At 39.8% G+C, this 23145-nt stretch overlaps 1 protein-coding gene across 1 annotated transcript; it reads right to left on the bottom strand.

The window, feature by feature from the left end:
* Nucleotides 1-54: 54 nt before the first annotated feature.
* Nucleotides 55-22435, bottom strand: cers5 (ceramide synthase 5). Its single transcript, XM_030052338.1, has 10 exons — nt 22092-22435; nt 13203-13308; nt 11259-11389; nt 10994-11051; nt 10773-10823; nt 9050-9142; nt 6837-6965; nt 5031-5137; nt 3743-3899; nt 55-564 (listed from the first exon to the last, which is right to left on the bottom strand). The coding sequence occupies exons 1-10, from the start codon at nt 22262-22264 to the stop codon at nt 400-402; spliced, it is 1170 nt and encodes a 389-aa protein (XP_029908198.1). The 5' UTR covers nt 22265-22435; the 3' UTR covers nt 55-399.
* Nucleotides 22436-23145: the final 710 nt, after the last annotated feature.

Here is a 23145-nt window from a genome sequence, read left to right as displayed (position 1 = left end):
AGAACATTGAAAATGTGTGCAGCGAAACTCAGCACAAAAAAACAGCCCATCCACTTGAAAATATAAAGCTATGCAAAACATTTTCTTCAACTGATTTTTTTAATCTTTTTTTTTTTTTTTTTCAGTTTTACATGTCACCTCTGAGTTGTGTCGTACAGGTCGTTACAGGGCTCTGGACAGCCTTTAGTCAGTGTGTGCATATCAGTCAACTGTTTCCCAACACATCTGTGTGTGCTCACTGTAAGTGTACTGTGTGATACGAGATGCAGTGTGTGTTTGTGTGTGTGAGAGAGTGGGAGGCAGAGCCTTCAGTGTCCAGGGAATAATAATAAGACAGAAAAGCTCTTCATGATGTTTTGGGGGTTAAGCTGCAGGGGGCTCCCAGCGTGCAGCTGCATGTCACCAGCTGCTGTGGTTCTGTGCTATGGCTTTGGTGGCAGCGCAGTGGCCGTTGGTGCCATTCTCTCCTTTAGTAGTGTAAGTGGAGGCTTTGAGGCCTTCTTTGGGTGTATCTGCCTCTTCTTCTGAGCTGCTCTCGATGTCGCTGCGGACATCATTGCACACCTGATGCAGGGGCAGATAGGAGGGAAAATGTAGATAAGGTGTTGGGGGATGTAATGCATTTCTATAAAACTAAAGAGAAATATGCTAAAAGAAAAACTGGTTTACTGTGACATGTAGAGGCACTTCAACACGCCTCGTTTAGATTTCCTCTTAAAATCTACCAGGATTGTGGGTTTCACCAGTGTTTCCTTATATGGATTATTTGGGATTGTTCTTAAGTAAGAATACAATCTACACATACATGCACATTTGAGTGTTGAAATGTTTGTGCACAGTAACTGATTGTGTTTTCTTCAGTTGCATAGTTGAATAATATAGGATTTAAATTACAATAGTATATTAACATTTATATATTTTTTTATAAATGCCATTTATATTTATTATTATTTTTTAATAATTAGTTTCTTTATTTTACAAAGATTATGGACTTCTAAAATAAACATAATTAACACTTCATTTTTTTTTTTTTTCAACTTCATAAGTTATGTGCCCTTCCCCGGATACAGTGTGCATTGAATGAGTAATAGCATTGCATGCATCTTTTGTTCTTTTACTTCACATCCACCGCTGACGTTACTAAATATGACAGCTCCTGTGACTTTCACTTCCTGCAGCAGGATGACCATCATTTGGGCATGCTTGACTTTTCTCAACTTGACCAATTTCTGTATGCACAGCCCTGCAGTCTCATGTCCTTTTATGGGGCTTGGTAAGGCGTTTACCTATTCTAATTAGCATCAGCTGGCACATGCTTTCAAGTTATGAGGACAATGGGATTCATCATTATATGAACTCAAGTGCAAACAATTCTGTGGTTTAAGAACACATCCTAAATCTGAAGTAGAGTTTTCTTGGGACCTTACTAAAGAACAAGTTTAAGAAAAAACTTGGGAAGATGTTTGTAAATGAGGCCCAGTGCTTCCTTCATCTGGCCCAATTTGTATTTCACTCATTAGTGAAGCACTGGCCTGCTCTGCTGCCAGTCCTTATGTCTCTTTCTTTGCTTCTTTCTTACTTGAACTGCCTTCCTTTGTATGAAAATGCACCAAATTTGGCACATGGCTTTGTTACCATGCCAAATGACATCCATTAAAGTTTGGGACAAACAGTCCTGGTAACAGATGCTACAGCCCTAACTTTTGAGAGTTGTCAGCCCAAAAAAGAGGAAACTTTTGTTCTCTGGTACCTATACCTAATTATGACGTCTACCTTCTATCTACCACACGCGCGCGCACACACACACATGCACACAAGCACACACATGCACACACGCACACAAATGAATAATAAAAATGGCACCTTTGTAGATGGAACTGGCAAAATTTCTCAATTCTAGCTGAAAAAAATGAAGTTTTTGAGATATGACCATACTCACAGAATGGAAAATGTAGCATTTTTTTTTTTTTTTTTTTAAATGTGAGCGTTTTGGCTGGCCTGTCAGCCAAAAGCTGACATTTAAATAAATAAATAAACAAATTCCCCATTCATGTCTGTTTACAGTCCAAGTTTTGATGTGATTCCCTGTAAACAGAGGAGTGCACATACAGTACCAGACACCAGAATGTAATTTGGGAAAACAGGGTATGACTGTGGACAGGTAGGGAAGATGAGACTCTTAGCTACTTAGTATGGGTGTATTTTTACATAAAAAATTTGCCTAGTGCAGCTTTGAAGTTTTTTTTTTTTTTTTTTTTTAAACATGTAGTATATTCAGACTGCTGCTGTTGTTGTGTTAGAAATAAGCTCCTGGGGCATCCTGTTGGCTCACCTGCTGGATTGTGCACTGCATATGCAAGACTAAAGTCCCGGTAGCAGCGGCCTGGGTCAGATTCCAGCCCGGGCCCTTGGCTGCATATCATTGCCTCTATCTGCTCTGTCTGTCCTGAGTCTCTCCACTGACCTATCTAATAAAGCAGAAATGCTGGAAAAATAATTATGAATGAGTTTGTCCTGAAACATGCAGTTCCTCAAATCAAACTTTTGTTCATGCAAATATTGCCCTGGTGCGTTCTAACCACAGGGTGGTGGTGTGGGGCAATGTCAACCTGCTCCTGACTAATGAGAAACAGTTGGACATACCTGACATTCATGACACTATTAGCACATTACTCATCATCTGCCACTCTCCTCATGCAATCACATGCTACATGTTTTTTTCCTGTCCTCAACTTGTTGAATGGAGTGAAATATTAACCTTCGTGTATCACAACAGCTATCCCATTTACATTAAAATGCTAATAAACCCTAATGGGACTGGAAAGGAATGATGAAATTATGATGAATGAAGAATCCCAGTAGAGGGAATGGACAGAGACTTACAGCAGAAAGCAGAAGGTAAAGTTGTCAGGCAGACAGAGAAAATGAGGAGAAGCAAAGAGAGGAGCAGAGGAGGGCTCAGGGGACAAAGAGACAGAAACACAGGATCGCTCTCTCTCATTCCAGAGGGAGAGGAAACAAACTGCGTCTGCAGAAAGAAATGAGACACAGTCAAGAACAGCTTGAAATAAAGTGCACAGGCAGCCAGTTCAGCACCATGGCATTCAATCTTCTGCCTGGCTTCTACTATTACCTAACAGCATTATTATTATTGTTATTATTATTATTATTACATTATTATATATTATCTGTGTTTGAATGTTGTATAGCTATGTGTACTAAAGGTCTACACTGAGCCCAAAGGTGGTTCCCTGTCACAGGAACAAATTAATCTCAGCGCACAAATTCTTCTGAACAAATATCTAAAATATTATTGAGTCCTAAGCTAATACTATAACACAATGTTGTTTAAAGCCTTCCCATGTCATTTGAATATTTTATTATGGTTAGCTTACACCATACCTTGCTAAACAGTTTCTGAATCATGTCAAACTGTTTTGTAAAAATGTTTCAGTCTGGTTTGATCAGCACTTCAGGGCGTTCCTCTATTGTACAGTATGTGACACTGGCCTGGACACAGCGGGCAGTCTAGAGCTTATGGGTGGGAAGCAGTGCTGTGATTAAACCTGTTTACTATCATGTAAGTGTTGCATTGGCTAATGCAGCCATTGTTCTCTCAAATGCAGCAAAACAGAAGAAAAATCCAGAGACAGGTCTATCTCAAGATTTAAATTTTTTAAGAGTTTGCAAGATAAACCACCTGAGCACAACGTTGCACACTATCTGACAGCAGTGTACCCACCTTGCCCCGCAGCATGGCTTTGATGGCTATATGGGCTATGAGGTAGGACCAGATGATGTGCAGCACTTGGAGGACCAGCAGTAAGGAGTTGAAGAGCCACCAGGACGGGTACGGCCCGATGATGGCCCAGCTCTCAAACAGAGTGGTGTTCAGGATCCTGTAGGGAAAGGATGGAAGTAGGTGCACAACTGAGAGCACAGATTTACATAATTGCCTCACTCAGGCTTGCTCTCTCTCTCACTCACTCACACACACACACACACACACACACACACACACACACACAATAATTCCTCCCCAGTGGGAGCAATAAGTTGCCAAGCTGTACTGTCATTATATTATCATCCACTGATTTTCTGATGAGGCCTATCAAAACAGTGCAGGCTGAAATTCCCACTTGAATGCTAGTGGCAACATCATAGCCAGGGAGGCACAGATCTCCTGTAATATTAAGTGAGTGGAGGTAAGGTCAGGTCTTCCTTTAAATCCAGTTGAGTGACAGGAGGTTGTCAACAGACCTAACACCCCAAGCAGAGGTATGGATTTCAGTGCAGGGTAACTGCAGCAGCTACACTAGCATCATCTCTCATCCACACCAAGACACTGAATATAGCTGCTCAGGTTACCTTCACCAATGATAGGTTCCCTATTGTCTGTCTCTCTGGAGAGGGAGCTTCAACATCCAGGTCTCTGTCAAGGAATAATAGCTATCTGAACAGCTCCCTTGAAGACTGAGCCTCAATTTTTGCACGGGTCTCAGTGCACTTGATAAGAGGAACTAAGACATAAATGACGATGCCATTCAGATAGGGGTTCCTAAAAATTACACAACCTGATTTGCACATTGGTTGAGGTTATGTCACGTTACAGTTATTTCTAAACAGAGACTGGTGGTTTTCCGGCTCACATGTCACTTTGAACATGCTTAGAGAGCAGAGTATGGACTGCTGACTAATGTCACTCATCACCTCACCCTATATTACAATACTTTTTAAAATAAGATATTTTGAGATATATTGTGACAGTTAAAGCAGCTGCTTTCAGAGGAATGGAAAGAGGCCTAAGCTCAAATAAATTTATGCTATATCTCTTTTGTACTCATTTGCTGCTGTTGTAATAGTCAAATCAAAGGAAGGTGGGCAGCTACAATGTAGTACTTGATGGGGAAAACACGAGATGAAAACATTTTACTCGGCAAGCATGTCTTATGAATTATTAAATTGACAAATATTAATGTAGAGCAATTAAAACATTCCTTCTAACCATTCAGCTGTCAGGGAGCACCTACCATATTGGATATATAATGAGCCGTGTGATAAAGAATACCACACTGAACACAATGAACAGGAAGTCGCATAAGTGCTGGTACTTGGCATAGTTGGCCAGCTTGGCTGCCTGTTGAGAAAGAAAATGAGAAAGACAACACTTGGTGATTAGCTTTGTGCTCCTGTAAAGTGCAGAATTTATTTCACACATCAACTGTGCCAAATTCCTTGGCGCAAACTCCTAATCTGTTTGGGCCTCAGCCAGGTGGAAGTGACTAGAAACACTAGACAACAATCACAAGCCATTTCCATTGTGCAGGAAGCCTCATGTCTGTAGCAAAAGGGCTGCTGAACAACATCCACTAGCACAAAAAGTAAACTATCTAAAATGCACAATTAAACATGATTTTATTTTAACTGCAGCATATTGGCATCTTGACAATTCTGATATATTTCTTTTGAAATGTCAACTGTAGTTGTAAATACTCAAGGGGTGAATGTTAGTTGTATAACTTATGCCATAAGTGCAGGAAAGGAATAGCTGTCAGAATAAACAGGATTCTAGTTCCAGTCATCATTGTGCAGCCTAGAAAATGCTATAGGAAAAGTAGGTCACTGATAATTTTATGGTCAGGTTTGTGTTTAAAACTATTCAGTGTTTATAACTTTTATATTCAGGGAATTGCTTTGGTTACAGGTTCAAATTTATATACATTTTAATTTATATTGATTCTCCATTGTTCACTGGGTCTGGTATGCGGGTGGAAAAAAATCTTGAAATAATTAAGTACAAAGTTGTCATCTGGGCTGAATATTCAAGGTCATGATACACTGAGAAAGCTGCTGAGACAAATGCCTATGCACAGTGTTCACTCTGGTATTCTAAAAGCTTGCAGGGGAAAAAGTTTGTTTGGAATGAAATCTGCTGAATTAACCTGGCTGGCATTCAGAATGTGCCATACAAATTTACTCCATAATTAAGTTATTCAGTATCAATCTATGAGGGCACAAGAATTTGGCCTGATTTATCTGTATTTAAGCCATATCACATTAATGTATGGTTAATGCATGGTTATGACTCAAACAATCCTGCTTATTCTGTGGGATACTGTGATAACAATGTATTGAAACATAATAGGTACACCTTCCTGTTTATGCAAACAGATCACGTTGTGTGCATATAACCCATGATGCATACAGTCAGGGTTGAGAGGCTCAGCTGATGTTCAGCTAAATGTGAAAATGCCAAAGGTGTAACTTAAGATACTCTGAATGTGCTTTAATTATTGGTGCCGATGCAACGGTTCCAGCACCTTCGAAACGGTTGACCACCTGGGACTTTCATGCACTTCAGTGTCAAGTTTACTGAGAACGGTGCAACACAAAACGTCCTTTCAGCTGCAATTTGAGGTCATGAGTAATGAGTGACATCAGAGGAGAATGCCAAGACTGTGGCGACTAGTAACTAAGCATGAATGTGCTGCCATAAAATCTGCAGGGACTGGGTGACCCAATCGAGTCAGCATGGACCAAAGTCCCTTTGTAACATTTCCAGGACCTTACAGAGTCTGTGCAACAAAGAATACAGGCTATTCTGAAGACAAAATGGGTTCTGCCATTTACTTGCTTTGTACACTTTACAAGGTGGCTATACAATGAAGTGTATGGTGATATGATTAATTGTGTAACCCTACATCACAGTTTCTTCCTGTAATGTTATTGTCTAGATATCCAAGTTTGAACGTGGAACTTTATCAATTTAGTTTAAGAAATCTTGCAGTGTCTGGCCACTCAGTTAAAGGAAACATTTTTCAGTCAGTGTGACTGACCTCTAGCAGGAAGTCAGAGGCGTCGTGGACACACATGACCAGACTCCCCACTCGCAGCATATTGTTAGCATAGGAGAAGCTGATCAAGCTCACTGTAGCCAGGTGATGGATGAACATGATCAGGAAGTCCTGCAAGTAAAAAGGGAGAGGGTGGATCAGTATGTAAGTTTGCCTGAAATTTTGTCCTGCAAGGGCATTTTCAAGCTCCATGCTTTCTGATTTTTGGATATTTTGCCTCTTTGGCAACACCCTTCATGGATGGTTTCTATTACTGGTGTTAAGCATGGGTTTAATGTAACAGATACAATTTTACACAAATTTATGAATATATGAATAAATATAACTAAAAGCAATATGTATTATATATAACTATATAAATTTAATGTAACACAAAGGGCACTGCTGCATGTACAAACCTGTTTCCTGCATAAACCAAATTTCATGACCATAATTTCTAACCAGACAATGATGATCCTTTTAAAGGAAACACATAGCTAAAGCAGTGGTTTCAATGGTGCTTGACTAACACAGTCAGAGACTCGGGCAGAGGGAGAAGATTAAGGTCAAAGATTAACACGACCTAAAAATGTAAGACAAACAAAAAAGCAAAGACTCAAGTGCCCACAACACTGACAAGAGGCATGTGCATCTGACAGCCATGTCATCTGGGCTGACAACAGCACAGTGCAAGACTGCTGTGTGGATTTAGATGAATAGAGGGCCTGTCACACTACCGTCTTAGCTGATGGAAGTGAGTCAGTCTACAAAAACAGTATTTGTATTTCCTCTCTGATAAATGAACACACTGAAATGCATTTGCTTTATCTTTCCAAACAGCTTCAAAAGTGAATGTGTCATCTGCACAATGGTAATCCTTCTTGTTTTAGCAAGTTTTAAAAAATATATATTCATCCTTTTCCAATGTCTAGTAAAACAACAATATTTTTTATTTGATTTTGAGTTGTTCATTTAATTCTAGGTAGGTTCATTTATTGTAAAGTCCTTGGAGACAGAGTTCGTGATGAAGGATGATGTAGATAAATGAATTTGAACTTGATTATCAATGTGTTAAATTTAAAACAAGGACATCCGAGCTGGATTTCTGTAAGATACACTGGCATTTTGGTTTGAGACCTTTAAGGGGCTTTGCCAATCTAAGCACTTCACTCTTAGATATAACATCATGAAGAATACAGGCCAAGATCTGGGCTATTTGGTTTAAGTTGCTACTACAAGGATGGAGTCTGGAAAGCCGGTGATGTACTATGTATCTGCAATCCGTGGAATTCACTGCAAGGTCTTGATACTTGGCCATTAACCACATAGCCACGCGTTATCACCGTTACTTGCTGGAATGCTGGCTGCTTTACTTGTCTGGAAATACCTGCGCATCTTTTATATATGTGTTTTGTTCCATGTTGTTTAATATGTAAATACGCACTCTACCTTTGTGGTTAGAGCCTATTTGAAAAGGAAGTGTTCATCACAATGTGAGGACCCCGGCTGGGCAAAGGTTAAAAAAAGGCTAACCCTGTGAGAGTTTCCAACAGGAATGACAGGCTTAAGTTTGAAAGGTACAAATCCTCTGATGGAATACGTTGAGTGGGAGCTAGCTGCTTCAGCTGACCATCGCACTATGAATAAGATCAATCACTCAGGGAACATAACTGGACCAGCTGCCTGATTCACAAGCATTAAGCTTGTTTCCTCCAGCATTCACCTTATAACAAGCGGCCACAGCTTACTTTTCACTATCACTTTCCACATTTTCTATAAAACATCAGACACACTGAAATGCAAGTGTGGCTGCAGCTCTAACCTTCTGCTACTCTGTGGAATTTGTGTAATTCTATTAGAGTTGGGTCTATCCCATCCTGCCATCACATGACAGTTAGTGCTCTAATGCTGAAACTACGGGCCATTCATAGATCGACTCCCCCCACCCACGACAGATCAGGTGACCTTTCCAAATGAACATAATTGTGACAGTTTGTCACAAAGTCAACTTCAGCCTTAATGCATTGTGACATTAAGTGCATGCACACATTAGAGCTGCATCACACACACACACACACACACACACACGATCTGTCACTGCCAAATGACAAACAATAAACAATAAGTGTATAGACAAATAGACAAATATTTATCCGAAGTGGGAACACAGCAGTCTGACCAGACAGACGGAGACAGAGCCATGTTGTTGCTCTCACCTTCCTTTTAATGTCGGTGAACTGCGAGAACATGAGTGACCAGTAGAAGGCCAGCTCTGTCACATAGTAGTGGTAAAGCCCTGGAGTCAGGACCTAGACACAGGCAGGATCAGAATAAAGTCATTGTTAATGCAAAGAAAGATGGTAAAGGCTAGGCTTTACAGCCATTATCCATTGCTTGACAACACTTCTTAGATACCCTAATTCTGACAACTATTGAGTTGCTTTTTGCGTCAGGCAAGAACAAGAGAATATAAGTTAAATGTTTTCATTCTAAGCAGTTAAGCATTGTGAAAATTGAATGTTCATCTTTGACAAATAATGTAGCTCTCTAACAGTAGCTAAGCAATGTGGTTGCAAAGTGGCATGCAAATACCTAGAGAAGAAGAACTGGCAATATGGAAAAAAAAAAAAAAAAATAAAACAGCTCAGTATCTTTGACAAATACCTGAATATCAATACTATGACTATTGGTGCTTTCTTAAAAATATTTAAGCACAAGAGATTATTAATAAACAATCATTAATAATGTGGCTATAGTGACAAGTTGATAAATAATAGAGCACCAACAACAGCTCATAAAATTTAATCCCTTCACTATAATGCAGCCTTTAAAATCAGGAAAGACTTCTACCATATCACTACTATACTATTACTATATTAATGATATCAATTTAACACAGATATAACCCAGCCCACTGGTGTATGGATTAACAGTGGTAAGGTCACAGGTGTGTATTTATCGAGTATTTTACAATAGTGTCTCAGCCAATCAGAACTGAGGACCAAAATTATATTTTTATTCATCTTTAAAACTGACATGATACAATGTCATCTCCCCATAGGCAGGAAGAAAGCAGGAAAAACAAGGATATGAATCACACACCAATACTGATCACACTGAATTTTATGATAAAATATCAAATACACAAAGACAAGACAGAAGCTCTGATCATACTTTTGCTGTCAGACAGAGTCTGTACCATCAACACAGATGTAAAAGGAGGGGTGAGGAAAAACATCAATAAACGACACTTCACTGCACATGGCCGGTAATATGATTATAATGTAATATGATTATGTTTACTCTCTGTCTGGCAGGGTTCCTACACATTTTCCATTTCACAATTCCATACTTTTCCAGACCTACATTTCCAGACTTCTTGGTAGATTTTGCCGGGCTATATCAGACTGCTCATAAGTAAATGTTTATCAGGCCTGTAAATTATTTATCTTTGTGACTGTGAATGGCTGCTTCAACCACGTTTGATATATTAGCACATAATTTATATACCTCCTTTACTTTGAATTTCAGATCCTTTGCTAACCTCTTTGAATCATTTGATTGGGTCAGCCACTTATCTGAAAATTTGCATTTGCCCATCTAGTGGCGACGGGTGGACTGGAGCTAAACTGGAGGGAGCAGTCACTGTTGTTGTTGGCCAGGCTGTGCGCCCGCAGTGCAGAGGCCTGAAACAGTCTAAAGGAGGTACATGAATTGTTGCCTCCCGCGATCTCTCAATTTAAAACATGGCTTCCTCAAAATGAAAAATGCACTATGATTCATTTGTTGTAATTTTATAAAATACACAATTTAGAAATGCGTACAGAGAAACAAGACTCTGGAACCCTGGTCTGGGAAATGGGCTCCCCCGTGTATGAAATGATTCAAAGGTGATTAAGCAATGACTGGCTACTGTGTGGACTTAATGTTGCATCTCACCTGATAGGGGTAAGAGTACCAGCAATGCCGCGTATCCCACATCCAAGGTGACTGTGCACAAATAATCACGAGCACACACATTAGTTCAGCAAACAAATGCTATTGCTATCATCTGTGTAATTGAAACAAGCCCATGAAATACCATAAATGAAAAACAAACAAGCAAATTTCTGCCTCCTGATTGTCACTTATCTCCATGACAGATGTGCATATGTGCTCACCTGCCAGAGAAAACATATCCCATAGGTAAATATGCACAGATAAAATGTAAACCTCCACCTGTAAATAAAGAAAGGAACAATTAAATCAGCAACCACACAACAAAACTGATCTGACAGAATGCAAGACTCCCACTTATTGTACACATCTGCTTAAATGTGTGCGTACACACACTGTGGTTATAACCACACCCGCTGTGAAAACACAGCAGTAATGTGCTCAAGCTTGCAGAGAGGTCAAAGGGGCTCACAGTAGGCACGAACTTACATGCTTTCACAGAACTTTGTGTGCGTACTGGGTTTGTCTTGGTTCCTGCGGTGCCTGAACCAACGCTGGACCTTGCGCACCTCCCAGTCCAGCTGCTTAGACAGCCCGTCCAGATGGCGGGAGTCTGGGCTCTGTGGACAGAGGAGCAAAGCTTAAAAAAAAAAAAACCTGGTTAAACTAAAGGGTCCAACAACGATTATGAAAGCTTCGTCATTGTTTTTATATCCTGTCAGCAGTTTCAGTCTATTTCGTTGCTAATTCACCATTTAGTTTAATATCAGAGACCCCCCAGCATAACTGAAATACTGAGTGAGAACTAAGCACACAGGAATCCCTGGGACAACACCGGCACTCAGAGGTTCAGTGAAAGCTGACAGCAGTCATGAAAGCGGTGAAACTTTCTGCAGATGTTGTAACAATTCAGACACAAGTTTATTCTTGCATAATTGTTTCGTCACGTACGGTTGTGACCAAGTTCAGTTCCTCCAGAGGAATTTCCATCCCCCAAAGAAAATCCATGACTCCCTTTTCATCTTGTTGCCAGCAAAGATGATTTGTTTCATTAACAAACAATTAGCCTCACTGCCTGGATCCAGCCTCTCTGAATCACATGTTCAGCAACTCATCCCTTCTTTTCTCCCAAATTCCAGGCAGTGTAGAAAAATTACAAATTCATAATCAGGCAAGTAGTCTCAAATAAACGCCTGCCTGTGATCTTATGACATGGAAGTGTTGTGCTGGTCTTGAAAGGCCTCTTCTTTTGAGGGGTGGGGCTGTGGGCAGAAGCTGCACAAATGCCTATTGCAGCTTACATTTACTAACTGATTCATTATAAACCACACTAAGCAATTTTGAGCCAACGCTTCCTTGAATACACTTGGGCCATGGACTGCTGTGTTTTACAGCATGGCCAGCCTTTGCTATCGCTCTCTTTGTCTGCTGCTTTTTACAATGCCAGTTATGTGTAGCTTACAGGATATGAGAGTTGAAAGAGTATCTGAAATGGGTGTGAGAAGCAGTAAAAGAGACAGTGAGTGAGACTGTGAAATTTACAGGGAAGTACTGAGGACTATTACCTAACAATGTCTTTTTGGTCTTTGTTTTCATACCAGGGTCCTTAGTTCTTTGATTGTATCATGTCTGACTGTAAACATATAGACTGCTGTACAGTGTGACCTGCTGATGGTAGATAGCAGTGTTTCCCCTAATATTACCATGTTTGAAGGGACGGGACCTCCTGCCTGCCCTGAAAGACTTATACCTAATGTATATTCACTAGTTTCATTTAAGCTCAGTGTAAGACTCTCTACTGTGTTTTGCAGTCATTTACAGCGACGACAGTTTCTCTCCTCTCCTCTCCATGTTTCACATTTCCGAGGGCGGGCTTAGCCACACACACGTGCACGTGCACACACATGAAGAGCAGAGGAGAGACAGGTGAGGTGAAGATAATGTTACTCGTGCAATAAAACCTTCTGAAAAAGAGACATCTATGAATGTGCTTTTTTTTTTCTCTTTTAAACGCACCCAACTTGTAAAATATGACTCCTTTAACTGTTTGTATGTTCAGGTCCAAATGTTCTGTAATATTGTAATTAATTGGGTTATGGCACACTTGAAGCTGGAGCACTTTGGAGCACATAAAGCAAAGCTCTATCAGAATGAATTTTTTAAGATCTGGCAGCCTTTTATGTCATATTTTGAACAAAGACTTAAAGCTAATTTCTTTAGCACACTGTACAGCCTGACTAAAATCTAATCAAACTTTAAAAAAAAAATGCTATGTACCAAATTGTGTGTATTTTCATGCATGGGAAATTAAGTATAATGGGCAGAAAAGCAGAAAAAAGGATCATCATCAGAGCTGGCTGGCCCCTAAATATGTCTGCCCCATTGTTTGACATGGCGTAGAAGAAACCAAAGAAAACAATAGCTGTGTAGTACCTTTGTGATAGATGTAAACACTTTCTCCAGCACTGCATTGGGCTGAGCTCGTCGTCCAACATCCGCCTGTATGTGGAGACTCCGGGCACAGGCGCTGGCAATAAATCTGTCACATGAGTCAAGACATGAGAGGTGAACAGTCACTTACACAATACTTCTGTAAAGAAAACATTTGGATCTGTTTGACAGTCATTGATACAGCAACTATTCTGTGAAAAATAAATACTTCCCATTTCCACCCCGAGATCCAACAGAGAGGGAAGACCACAACAGAGAAAATGCAAGAGGTGCAAAACACAGACACACACTAACTGGGGTCATTTCAAACATGCATTTGTGTACAGGATAAGTAAGTTTGATTTAACAATCGCATGCTTCCTTTCTGTGACAAGAGGCTACTTTGCATTTTAGTTTGCCCACATTTGAATGGCATTCAATCAGTGATCATTATCCTTGGTCTCAGCTCTCAATTCAACACCACAGCAATAAATTCTGTTGGGTCAACTCTGAGCGCTCTGTGTGTCTCTATGTATGCTGTTTTTTGTTTTGTTTTGTTTTGATTTGGTCCAGTTGAATCAAAAGGCTACATCAATCATTTACAAAGCTGTGTACTATCACAGCTGGCACTGTAAAAAAGTTAAATCACTGATTCTTGGGAATTTGGATAAAACAGGTTTTAATTTTGGAGAAAAAAAAGTGCGTTAAATTACAAAATCTGAAGGTATATCATTATAGGCCAAGGTCTTGGCTGTTCAGCAATGTACCGGTGCAACCTCCTCATTTTGTATTTTTTTCATAAAATAGGTTTTTCCAGTTATTAGGCTACTTTGTTTTTGTCAACACCGTCACCGTAATGTTTTTTTTTTATTATTTGAAAAACATATTTTTGTATTAAAGAGACTATTACTTTAATAATTCAACAGCACCAAAGAAACATATTGTAAGCATATTCATTTAAAACAAATATAACTGCCTCTGACGGTGGTGACACTAATCTGACGGTGGTGACAGTCGCCTCATGAAAACATACATTTCCAAAATTTATACCACTCAAGTCAATGGCTTCTTGCTTAACAACTTTATTTAACTATTTGGTACAAAAAATAACAATCCTGAGCACTGTTATAAGCATTTTTCAGACTTCCATCACCACCGTCAGACAGAAAACCTGACGGTGGTGACAAAAACCTGCTCTTTCACATGATTAGCCTGAGTTATTCACATTAGCCAGCTTGTTTTCGCCCTGTTGCTACCTACATCAGACCTCTTCTTAAAAAGTATACATTTATTCCATAATCTAATTTAATATTTTTTATACAGAAGTGACGGTGTTGACAATTTATGGTTGTGACAGTAGCAGTGTCCAAAAATATGAAGAGATTTAAGAGAAAATAGCAAACTTCCAGGAGCCTGAGCGGTCTTGAAGCATCCAGTAGAGCTGAAGGTTTGAAAAGGGCTCCTCGGGAATGTAATTGACCTTGTAGTTTTTTTATTATTATTTTTTAAATATATATCTGACGGTGGTGACTTTGATTCTTTTTATTCATGAAAATGTTGTAAATTTCCAGCAGAAATAGCATTTTTCTTAGTGGGACATGATTTATCCAAATTCTCAAGAATCAGTGAAATAGAAAACACACCCTTAAACAAATAGGTGACTGATCTTGAACTTTTAGGTCTAGATCTGTGAACATGGATATGCCTTCAAAGATATAGTGGCAGTAACCACAGGTACGTAAGAAACAACAAGCTCATTTGGATGTTACAGCCCTGAGCCTACAAGGTCAGTCTCCAATTCATTGTCACAGTGTTGCACAATGTTTGGTTTGTTGTTGATGGTGCAGATTTAGAGCCAGGTGTTCATGCCAGGGCTCCTCCTCACACTTGATGAAAACAAATTTATTACTTTTTCATGACTTTCAATGACTTGTATGGAGCATTTCCATGACCTCACAATTTAAGTTCCTTAATTCTCAAGGTATAAGTCTTGGTTTAATTCAACTACCTGCTGCTGCAGAAGTTACACCGAAACAAAAGCTGTGCAATTCTCTTTATGTCTTATTATCTATGAAAACAGGACTACAATGTGAATGATGTGAATGATGGTTTAGGCTGGACTGTCAACCTTGTAAATGACTGTGCCCCTTGTCTTTAATGAGAAATGTAAATGCTGCTACCAAACCTTCAGGGAAAGCAAAGGACTCATTTAGGAACTTTCTCCCCCAATATGTGACAGCTGAATGGTAAGGAAAACCAACACATTACAAATTACAGTTCAAATTATTAGCCATTGCCATGGCTATTTATGACATGGCAGCTGAGGACTTTTCTTGTCGAAAACACCTGTGACATCTAGGTCTATTTCCTGCAAAGTAATTATAGTTATTTTTTATGCAGGCTATTTGTGCGATAATTTTAAGCACTAGGTTGTCATGATCCATCTCAGTGCTCTCTGATAACAGTTTTCCAGAATGAACACTGTATTGTGAAACTGAAAACCTTATGACGGCCTACAGAAAAGGGATTAGTAATCAATAGCCCAGAAAACAACAAAAAATGTGCACCTCTACATTGAATCTCAAGGTGCAGACATGCTCCTATTTCAATTTTTTAAGTACTAAGGATGCATTTACAAGAGAATCTGTAAACCGCAACATAGCATCCATTCAAATGTTTTGATGGCTTGCTTTTTTCCACAAAACTAAAAAAGAAATCTTACAAGAATGTTCCTGATATGAGATAGACTCAGATCAGTAAATTAGTAACCATAAAAAGCTGTGAAGTGCACAACCTATAAGACCTTGGCACGATCATTTTATCTAGGTAAACATGGCAAGTTAATAGGGTTTCAGTTAGACAAGACGGGACAGTTCTCTGGTATAGGTTCACCAGCAATGAGCATGGCTAGTTGTGTTACAGCAATGAAATCCTCCATATCTTGATGACAATTCCATTGTGTCAGTGGTATACTCAGAGAAGGTTCCCAGTCAAGAGAATCTGACACTCACCACAAAATAGCCCGAGCCATTGTATTTCATTGCGAGCAGAGCAGAGGAAAAAAATGCCTTTTGTCTGAATCAAAAGGACTCACACTTCTTGTCCTCCCTGTTCTTATTGTCTCTCAGCAAGAACCAGCTTTACCTCTCGGTAAGCAGGTCAACATGTTTTGAACTGATGCTTGAGAGAAATGAAAAGTATGCGGATTACAGGGCTGGGCAACATCACTGTTAAACCAACCCAACTAGGATCAAATCCAAAACCTTTCAGGAGAAAACGTGCCACAGATTAATTATATACTAAAAATAGTTTGTATTTTGTGTGGAAAAATCGTAAGAGACAGTTAGTACTAGTGTTGTTAAATAGTGGACATCGCAATGTAGAATCGAACACTTTGTATCCAATAACTGAACAACAGCTACTTTATTATTAACCTCTTTTATCTACTGATTTGAAAGTGAAATTTGGCCCAAAATCCACCATGACTCTGTGGTACCGAAGTACCAAAAAATCCATCCAGCAGAGAAGAGAAGGAGACCGGACAGTTAAGTTTCACATGACATTGTGTTGTTAAACATTACTCCAGAAAATCCACATTACTGCTTGCACTTAACTGTCTAAATAAGAGCACCTTGAACATAAAACACTTTAACGAGTGAAGACACTAGGGAATGGGCATGCAGCCTCCATTACAACATCAATATAATCTGTCCCCTCTGGAGCTGACACTTTGATCGCCTACAAGCTTAAAAGAATGACACTATCTTGCTTGCAACATGACTTCTAAGTCTGATTCCATCAGCCTGAATTCAATGATGAAGCTTCAAGTACCCATCTCTTTAATTAACAATCTAGATATTAAATAGTTAAACGATGGTTATTATGTAGACAAGTCAAAAGGTGAACTATTTCGCCAAAGAAATAGTCTACGGACGATATCTAAGGGGGTTTCCTAATAAGGAAAGGCCTTCCAATTTGTGACAAACATGAGGATTAATCCAATAAAATATCCCATGCTAGCCTGAGCCCGCAGTGAAAATCAATGGCCGGCAGCAACAGGAGAAAGGAAAAGCAAGACGTAAGCTAATCTATTTATGTCAGATGTCAAAACATCCCTGTTCCTCCTCAGAACCTAACCACTCCAACATATACAAAGCTTGTTAGCAACAGACAGTCTGTGTACACTGACACTGGTGGCCCTGATGGCTGGGAAGAGCTGCTAGCTACTACCTTGACACTAGGACAAAAAAAAAAAAAAACTTCCCAGTCCCAGGCCTTGGTTCTATTCATAGCAAAGTGTGAGATGTAATTGTGGATTTCATTTGATTTGCAAATAGTTTTGAAAACATAACTGGCAGCCAGTTATCTGGAAGAAATGCACCATCAGGATTCATGAAAAAACAATGTCTAGTATCAGGGCAGTAAACACAACACAAAGCGTGGTATAGGATGTTAAATATGACATGCCCGCATTTAGTTTACAGTCCTTAATTCCTGGAGTCCAACCGCCCTTTTGGGATGGTTTTTCAGAGGAAAAGCCTGCTAGTTACAAGGAAAAAGACAAAAAAAAAAAAAAAAAAGACAACAACAGATTGTAAGGCAAGTCTGTCTATAATCTAATGCGCATTATTGTTTGTAGTCTTAACACACCACTCAACCCATGACAGGGCTTAGAAGGGCCTAGGCTTGCACACACAAAATAGCATGACTGCATCCATCTACAAAGTCACTGCCAAGAGCAATGCGATGATTAGATCAAACAAGAAGAAACTGGTCTAAAAAGGAGGCCTAGTTCTGCCAAGGAAACCTTGGTCACCTGAAGCGTGGAAAAGAAATGCCTGCAGGTAAAAAAAGAGGATCCTGTAAAGAAGCTCGCTTGATAATTGTATGCATAAAATGTTGCCTCTCTGGAACAAAGACAAATATGTTTGGAGGGATAGAGAGAGATGGTGGTGAAAACTAAGACTTTAAAAACCACGCAGGTAAAACTGATCACAGTTTTCAGCCATGCAAGTATTCCACTATTTATGCTTCATGGCTTTGGTTTCAAATAACACAATGATGGATCTGAATTAGGCTATCTCATATTTGTCAGTAGGGATGATCAATAATATTGGCATATCATCGTTATCAGCTAATATCAGCTTTAAAATAAAATATAGGTATCAGCCCGAAATTAAAATTTATGCCAATATGACATGCCAAAATGTGAAATAGATCAAATCTTACATTTTACAGTTTTGTTTGAAAGAAAAGTTATGGTATGTTTTACCTAAGCTGAAGAATTTTCTTATTTTGCCCAGTGAATGTGTAGCCTACATTTTGAAAAGCTTTATATTTTATATCTGCATCTTCTAGTGGGCCGTCACGATAACAGTAGGCATAATAAACTGTTAATTCCACCACAGGAGAGACTTCATGTTCTCTGCAATTAGATGGGAAAAGGTATGTGCACATGTTGGCTATCGGCCAAAACAGTTGGAAAATATCGGCATATCGGATATCAGCAAAAAATCCAATATTGTGCATCCCTTTTGGTCGGTATTATCTAGACACACAGGTACTTTCCCTAAATTTCCAAACAAGCAAACAACAACTAGGCTATAAGCAGGCCATATGGCAAAAACCAGGATGTGTCTGAGAGAACAGACCTCAGACTCAACACTGTCGTTCTGTAAATGAACAAATGTGTGTGTGTGTGTGTGTGTGTGTGTGTGTGTGTGTAACTACCGATAATGTTTAATTGTCTATGTGTGTGTATGAGGCAGAGGGAAAACCAAGCCGCGGTCTGATGGTTTTCTGATGAATAAATTAATGAGCCGGTCAGTCGGCCAAAGTAACAACCAATAAATATTCTCACTCCTGGAAGGAAGCCTCACATGAGAGGACAAGGAAATCTGCTCTGGCACCTGAGACAGGTTGCTCAGCTACACAGATGCCAAACAGTGGCCTTTTCAACGGCAACACCTTGGCTGTACACCTGAGTAACCTCCATTATCCGATTGCTTGTTATTCACAATCACTTTACCACGTACAGATTTAACAGACAAAGCCTGCTCCTGTGTGCTTGGACTGACCCTGTTTGTCTTGTCTAGAAAGTACGAACCAGCCACATATAGGCTACTGGAATTAACAGGCTAATTTACATTTCCAGAAATATTTCACCTTCCCTACTCCTCCCTGCACTAAGATAACGTGCAATGGTCCAAATCAGGTATAGCCCAGATTTGAAGCACAAAACAGAATAAAGCAAGAAAGTGTAAAATATTAAAGGTGAAAGAATGCTTCTTTTTCTCAAAGGCAATCTTATTTCGGATCCAGTGCATGCTGCATATGTATTTTACTTAACTTTTACAGTCTTTCTGTGATACAAGAACTTCCATTTCATGTAATCAATGTCTCATAAGTCCATGTTAGCTGGGCTTATAAATCAATCAATATAATAGAGTCTTGCAATACAACACCCAGGAAACACTGGATATGCCAGCAAGAAACAACAGCTATCATTCAATGGATTTGTTAATTGATCAAAATGTTATAACTATAATGATAACACTGTATTTCCCATTACAAGCATTAGCCACATTCTAAACACCCAATCTGGAATTAGACTATAGGGCCATGTTTGCTGTCAATGTGCTGATTTCATTGATTTAAGTAGCAGTCCATCCATTAATTGTTTTTTTTTTTTCTTAAGCTCATGGCATAAAGACTGTGATATTATCAGACTGCTGAACCTGAGGTTTTAGTGTTTTAGTTATTGATATGTAAGTTGTTCATTTAAAATTGTATTAGCTAATCACTGCACAACAGGCCTTTAATTGTGTTTCAGTTGAATCATGAGGCTAGAGATGAATTAGGTGAAGGAGGGGATAGTATTCCATCAGCAAGTTCTACACTTAAGAATCTAAGTAAGGTTAGATAACAAGCTGAACACAACATAAGACTGTAGTTCAGTCTTCCTCAATTAGCACATCAATGGCAATACAGATACTTCACCGAAACCTTGAATGGAGTGTTGTCTCATCGGTTAAGCAGATGGGTTTTGTGATAGCCACTGACACACTTAGTGACAGGGTGGAAGTAGCTTAGGGTTTAGGTCTACCAGCTTCTGTCAAACCTGGTATTAATCAAATGACATGATCTCTAAGTATTTATTTATGTAGCACCTTTCAAAACCGGGGTATAGGTCCTTGACCACATAGGGAAAGGACAAAGAAAGTCAATGTGAATGAGGAAGTAACTACACCAACAATAAAACCAGACACGTGGTGTTTCCTCTGCATTCATTTAGCAGTGGTGCATCACTAGTGCAAGAGAAGAAGTGAAATCAAAATAAACACTATAATTATATGTTACTATTATTCAAAACTTAAATACTGTAGTCCAGCTTTTTAAAAGTAATGACTGCTATGATTAAAAACATTTTTAGCACTAGAACTTGTTGCTCCAGAGTACCAAAGCTGCACAAAAATTACAGAGGAAAATTAATATATTGATAAGGCAGACAGAATAATGTAAACCTGAGATAAAAGGAATACCAACAAGACAGACAGTAAAGTCAGTTGAAGGCTGACATGAAAAGGTGAATTTTGACACATTTAAAATATCAACTATTTTTGCTGATCTCACACTCAGGGAGGCTGCTTCACAGCCTAGGAGCCATCAGCATTAATGCCTTTTTTTAAAACTGACAACCACAAAGTTCTTGCCACGCATCATTTTGCTGGACCTCATGTTCCTGTCAAACTGGCAGATGAGAATGCAACCTCAGATCACCCCACCACACACCCACTGTCACTCTGTCTCTCCTCAGGCAAACAGGCTGAACAAGACCAAAACCCATATGAACAGGATTTGTTTTGAAGGAGAAAATGTGCGAAACCAAGAAATAAAGGTGGGGTGTGCCACATCTCGTCTGTCTTGATGGATGGGTGTCACCGGCTGATCCAGAAACGTTAGACTTGCTTTGAACTTGCCTCGAATTCCAAAATATGCCGCCCACGTATCAGTAAGAGAATACTTGGGATCTATCTTTTATTGGGGAGAGGACTGATTAACTATGCAACAGTCAACTGAACAACCAAAATCCACTGCCCCCATCTGCCACAGTAAAATGTCTCCATGACATGTCTCCACTTGGTTGCTGTAGCAAGTCTGCAGCTGCTTGGCATTCAAGTGTGCATCAAGCCAGGGATGTGTGTGTTTGACTGCCATGTCATCACATCAATGGCTCCCCTAACAAAAGGCACAGTTTCACCTTTGTGCAGGGCACCAGCAGACAGCTGGATGGATGGAGATCCTGTCTGACAGCTGGTGACATGATGTGGCAGTCTGACACCAGGCTGGCAGGGCCTTGGCATCACTCTGTGCCATGCATCAGGTGGTTTGACTACAGGAACAAGGCAGCAGGCTAACATTAGCTGAACACAAACAGGGCTCTGGACATCCTGGGGTGTCCCAGACAGAGCTCCAGTGGGGGTCTCCGACAAAATGAGCGCCAATACCACTGAATTTAGCTATAGAAGACGATGCGTAATGTCTAACCTGACACTTTTCACTGTCGCAGCTGTTATCTCCCACCAACAGTGAGGGAAGACAACAAAACTATTCTGAGATAGGAGTCAATGAGGGACAAAACTATTGCCAAACCAGCCTCTACCTGTTTGTCTATCGTGTTTCTTCATGACATATTTTTGGGAACACCCCACAGTTACTGATGGTCTCACAGTGACAAACCACAGTTCCTTTGATGTAGTTAGCTAGGCTAAAATTTAAATTCTCATCCGTTAAAGTAGCTAACGTTAGGTTCCCATAGCTACCAAGTCTCGAAAGTTTTTTTTTTTTTTTTTTTTTTTTTTTTTAAATAAAATGAACGAGGTATGTACCAACCTCTCGAAAAGTATCCTGACGAAGAAAATCCCCAAAGCCAGCGGCAAAGCAGAAAGCAAGTGTCCAGCTTTAGGATACTCCACCCCGGGCGCTGGGTCTGCCAGATCCGCCCAGGTTACGTTGTGTGGCAGCCAAAACCTCTCGTTCCAAAACCAGGCTGAGAGAGCAGCCATGTTTCACGGCGATGTGGCCTCGGACGGTAAACAAAAGTAAGTTTCTTATCCGGCAGAAACGATGTATGAAACTTACTCAACTCCTCTCCTACTCCAGGGCCACTAGAGGATGACTTTCTACACTCAACTTTACCGCACCAGCGTCAAGTACACCACAATACAAATGCGACTTCCGTCTGTAAACATCAAAGTAAGAGTCCTAGCGACGGACTTCCAGTTTGTTGCAGTGATTTTAAGTAATGTTAAATAATGTAAGGCTGCAGTGTCAGATTAATTAGATTCCCTATTAAAATATTGACCCAGTAAGCGTTTTAAGAGGATGCATGTGCACTCTAATATTTTTTCCCATAAACGACTCATTTTTATGGTTTTCTTTTGAAGGGAAAGCAGCCTTCACATCCTGTCTTACCCACACTGTCACGAGCTAGCTTGACTCATCTTAGCTACCGCCCTGAGAGCTGGAATTAAGGAAGTGAAGCGGGTCCCACCTCCCACATTAAAAACTCAGCGAGGTGATGGGTGGATGTTAGCATGCATGCTGTCGCTTTGTCATTTTCAGTAAAACACGCGTGGTGTCACATGCTCTGTTCCCCTTTTGTGGGATACTATTTTGTTTGCTTTCCTACTTCCGCCCAGTAATCAGGCAGATAAGGTTATCTAATATGCTGATGGATAAAAGGTAGGTAACGCCGAGCTGAGGTGATGCATTAATGATTGAAGTGAGGGCACGGCCTAGTGGTAGTTTAAAGTATTACATCCACAAATTGCCCTGCACTGTCATCTAACGTTAGAATAAAGTTTGACCTGCACACTTTCCCCTGTGAAAGAGCTCAGACATTTATTCCCCCCACCATCATGCTTTCAGACACCTACAAAAATTA

The sequence above is a fragment of the Myripristis murdjan genome, chromosome 5, assembly GCF_902150065.1.
Source record: "Myripristis murdjan chromosome 5, fMyrMur1.1, whole genome shotgun sequence".
NCBI lineage: Eukaryota > Metazoa > Chordata > Actinopteri > Holocentriformes > Holocentridae > Myripristis > Myripristis murdjan.
The sequence above is the reverse complement of the archived record's forward strand: the minus strand, read 5'-3'. Positions and strand labels throughout refer to the sequence as shown.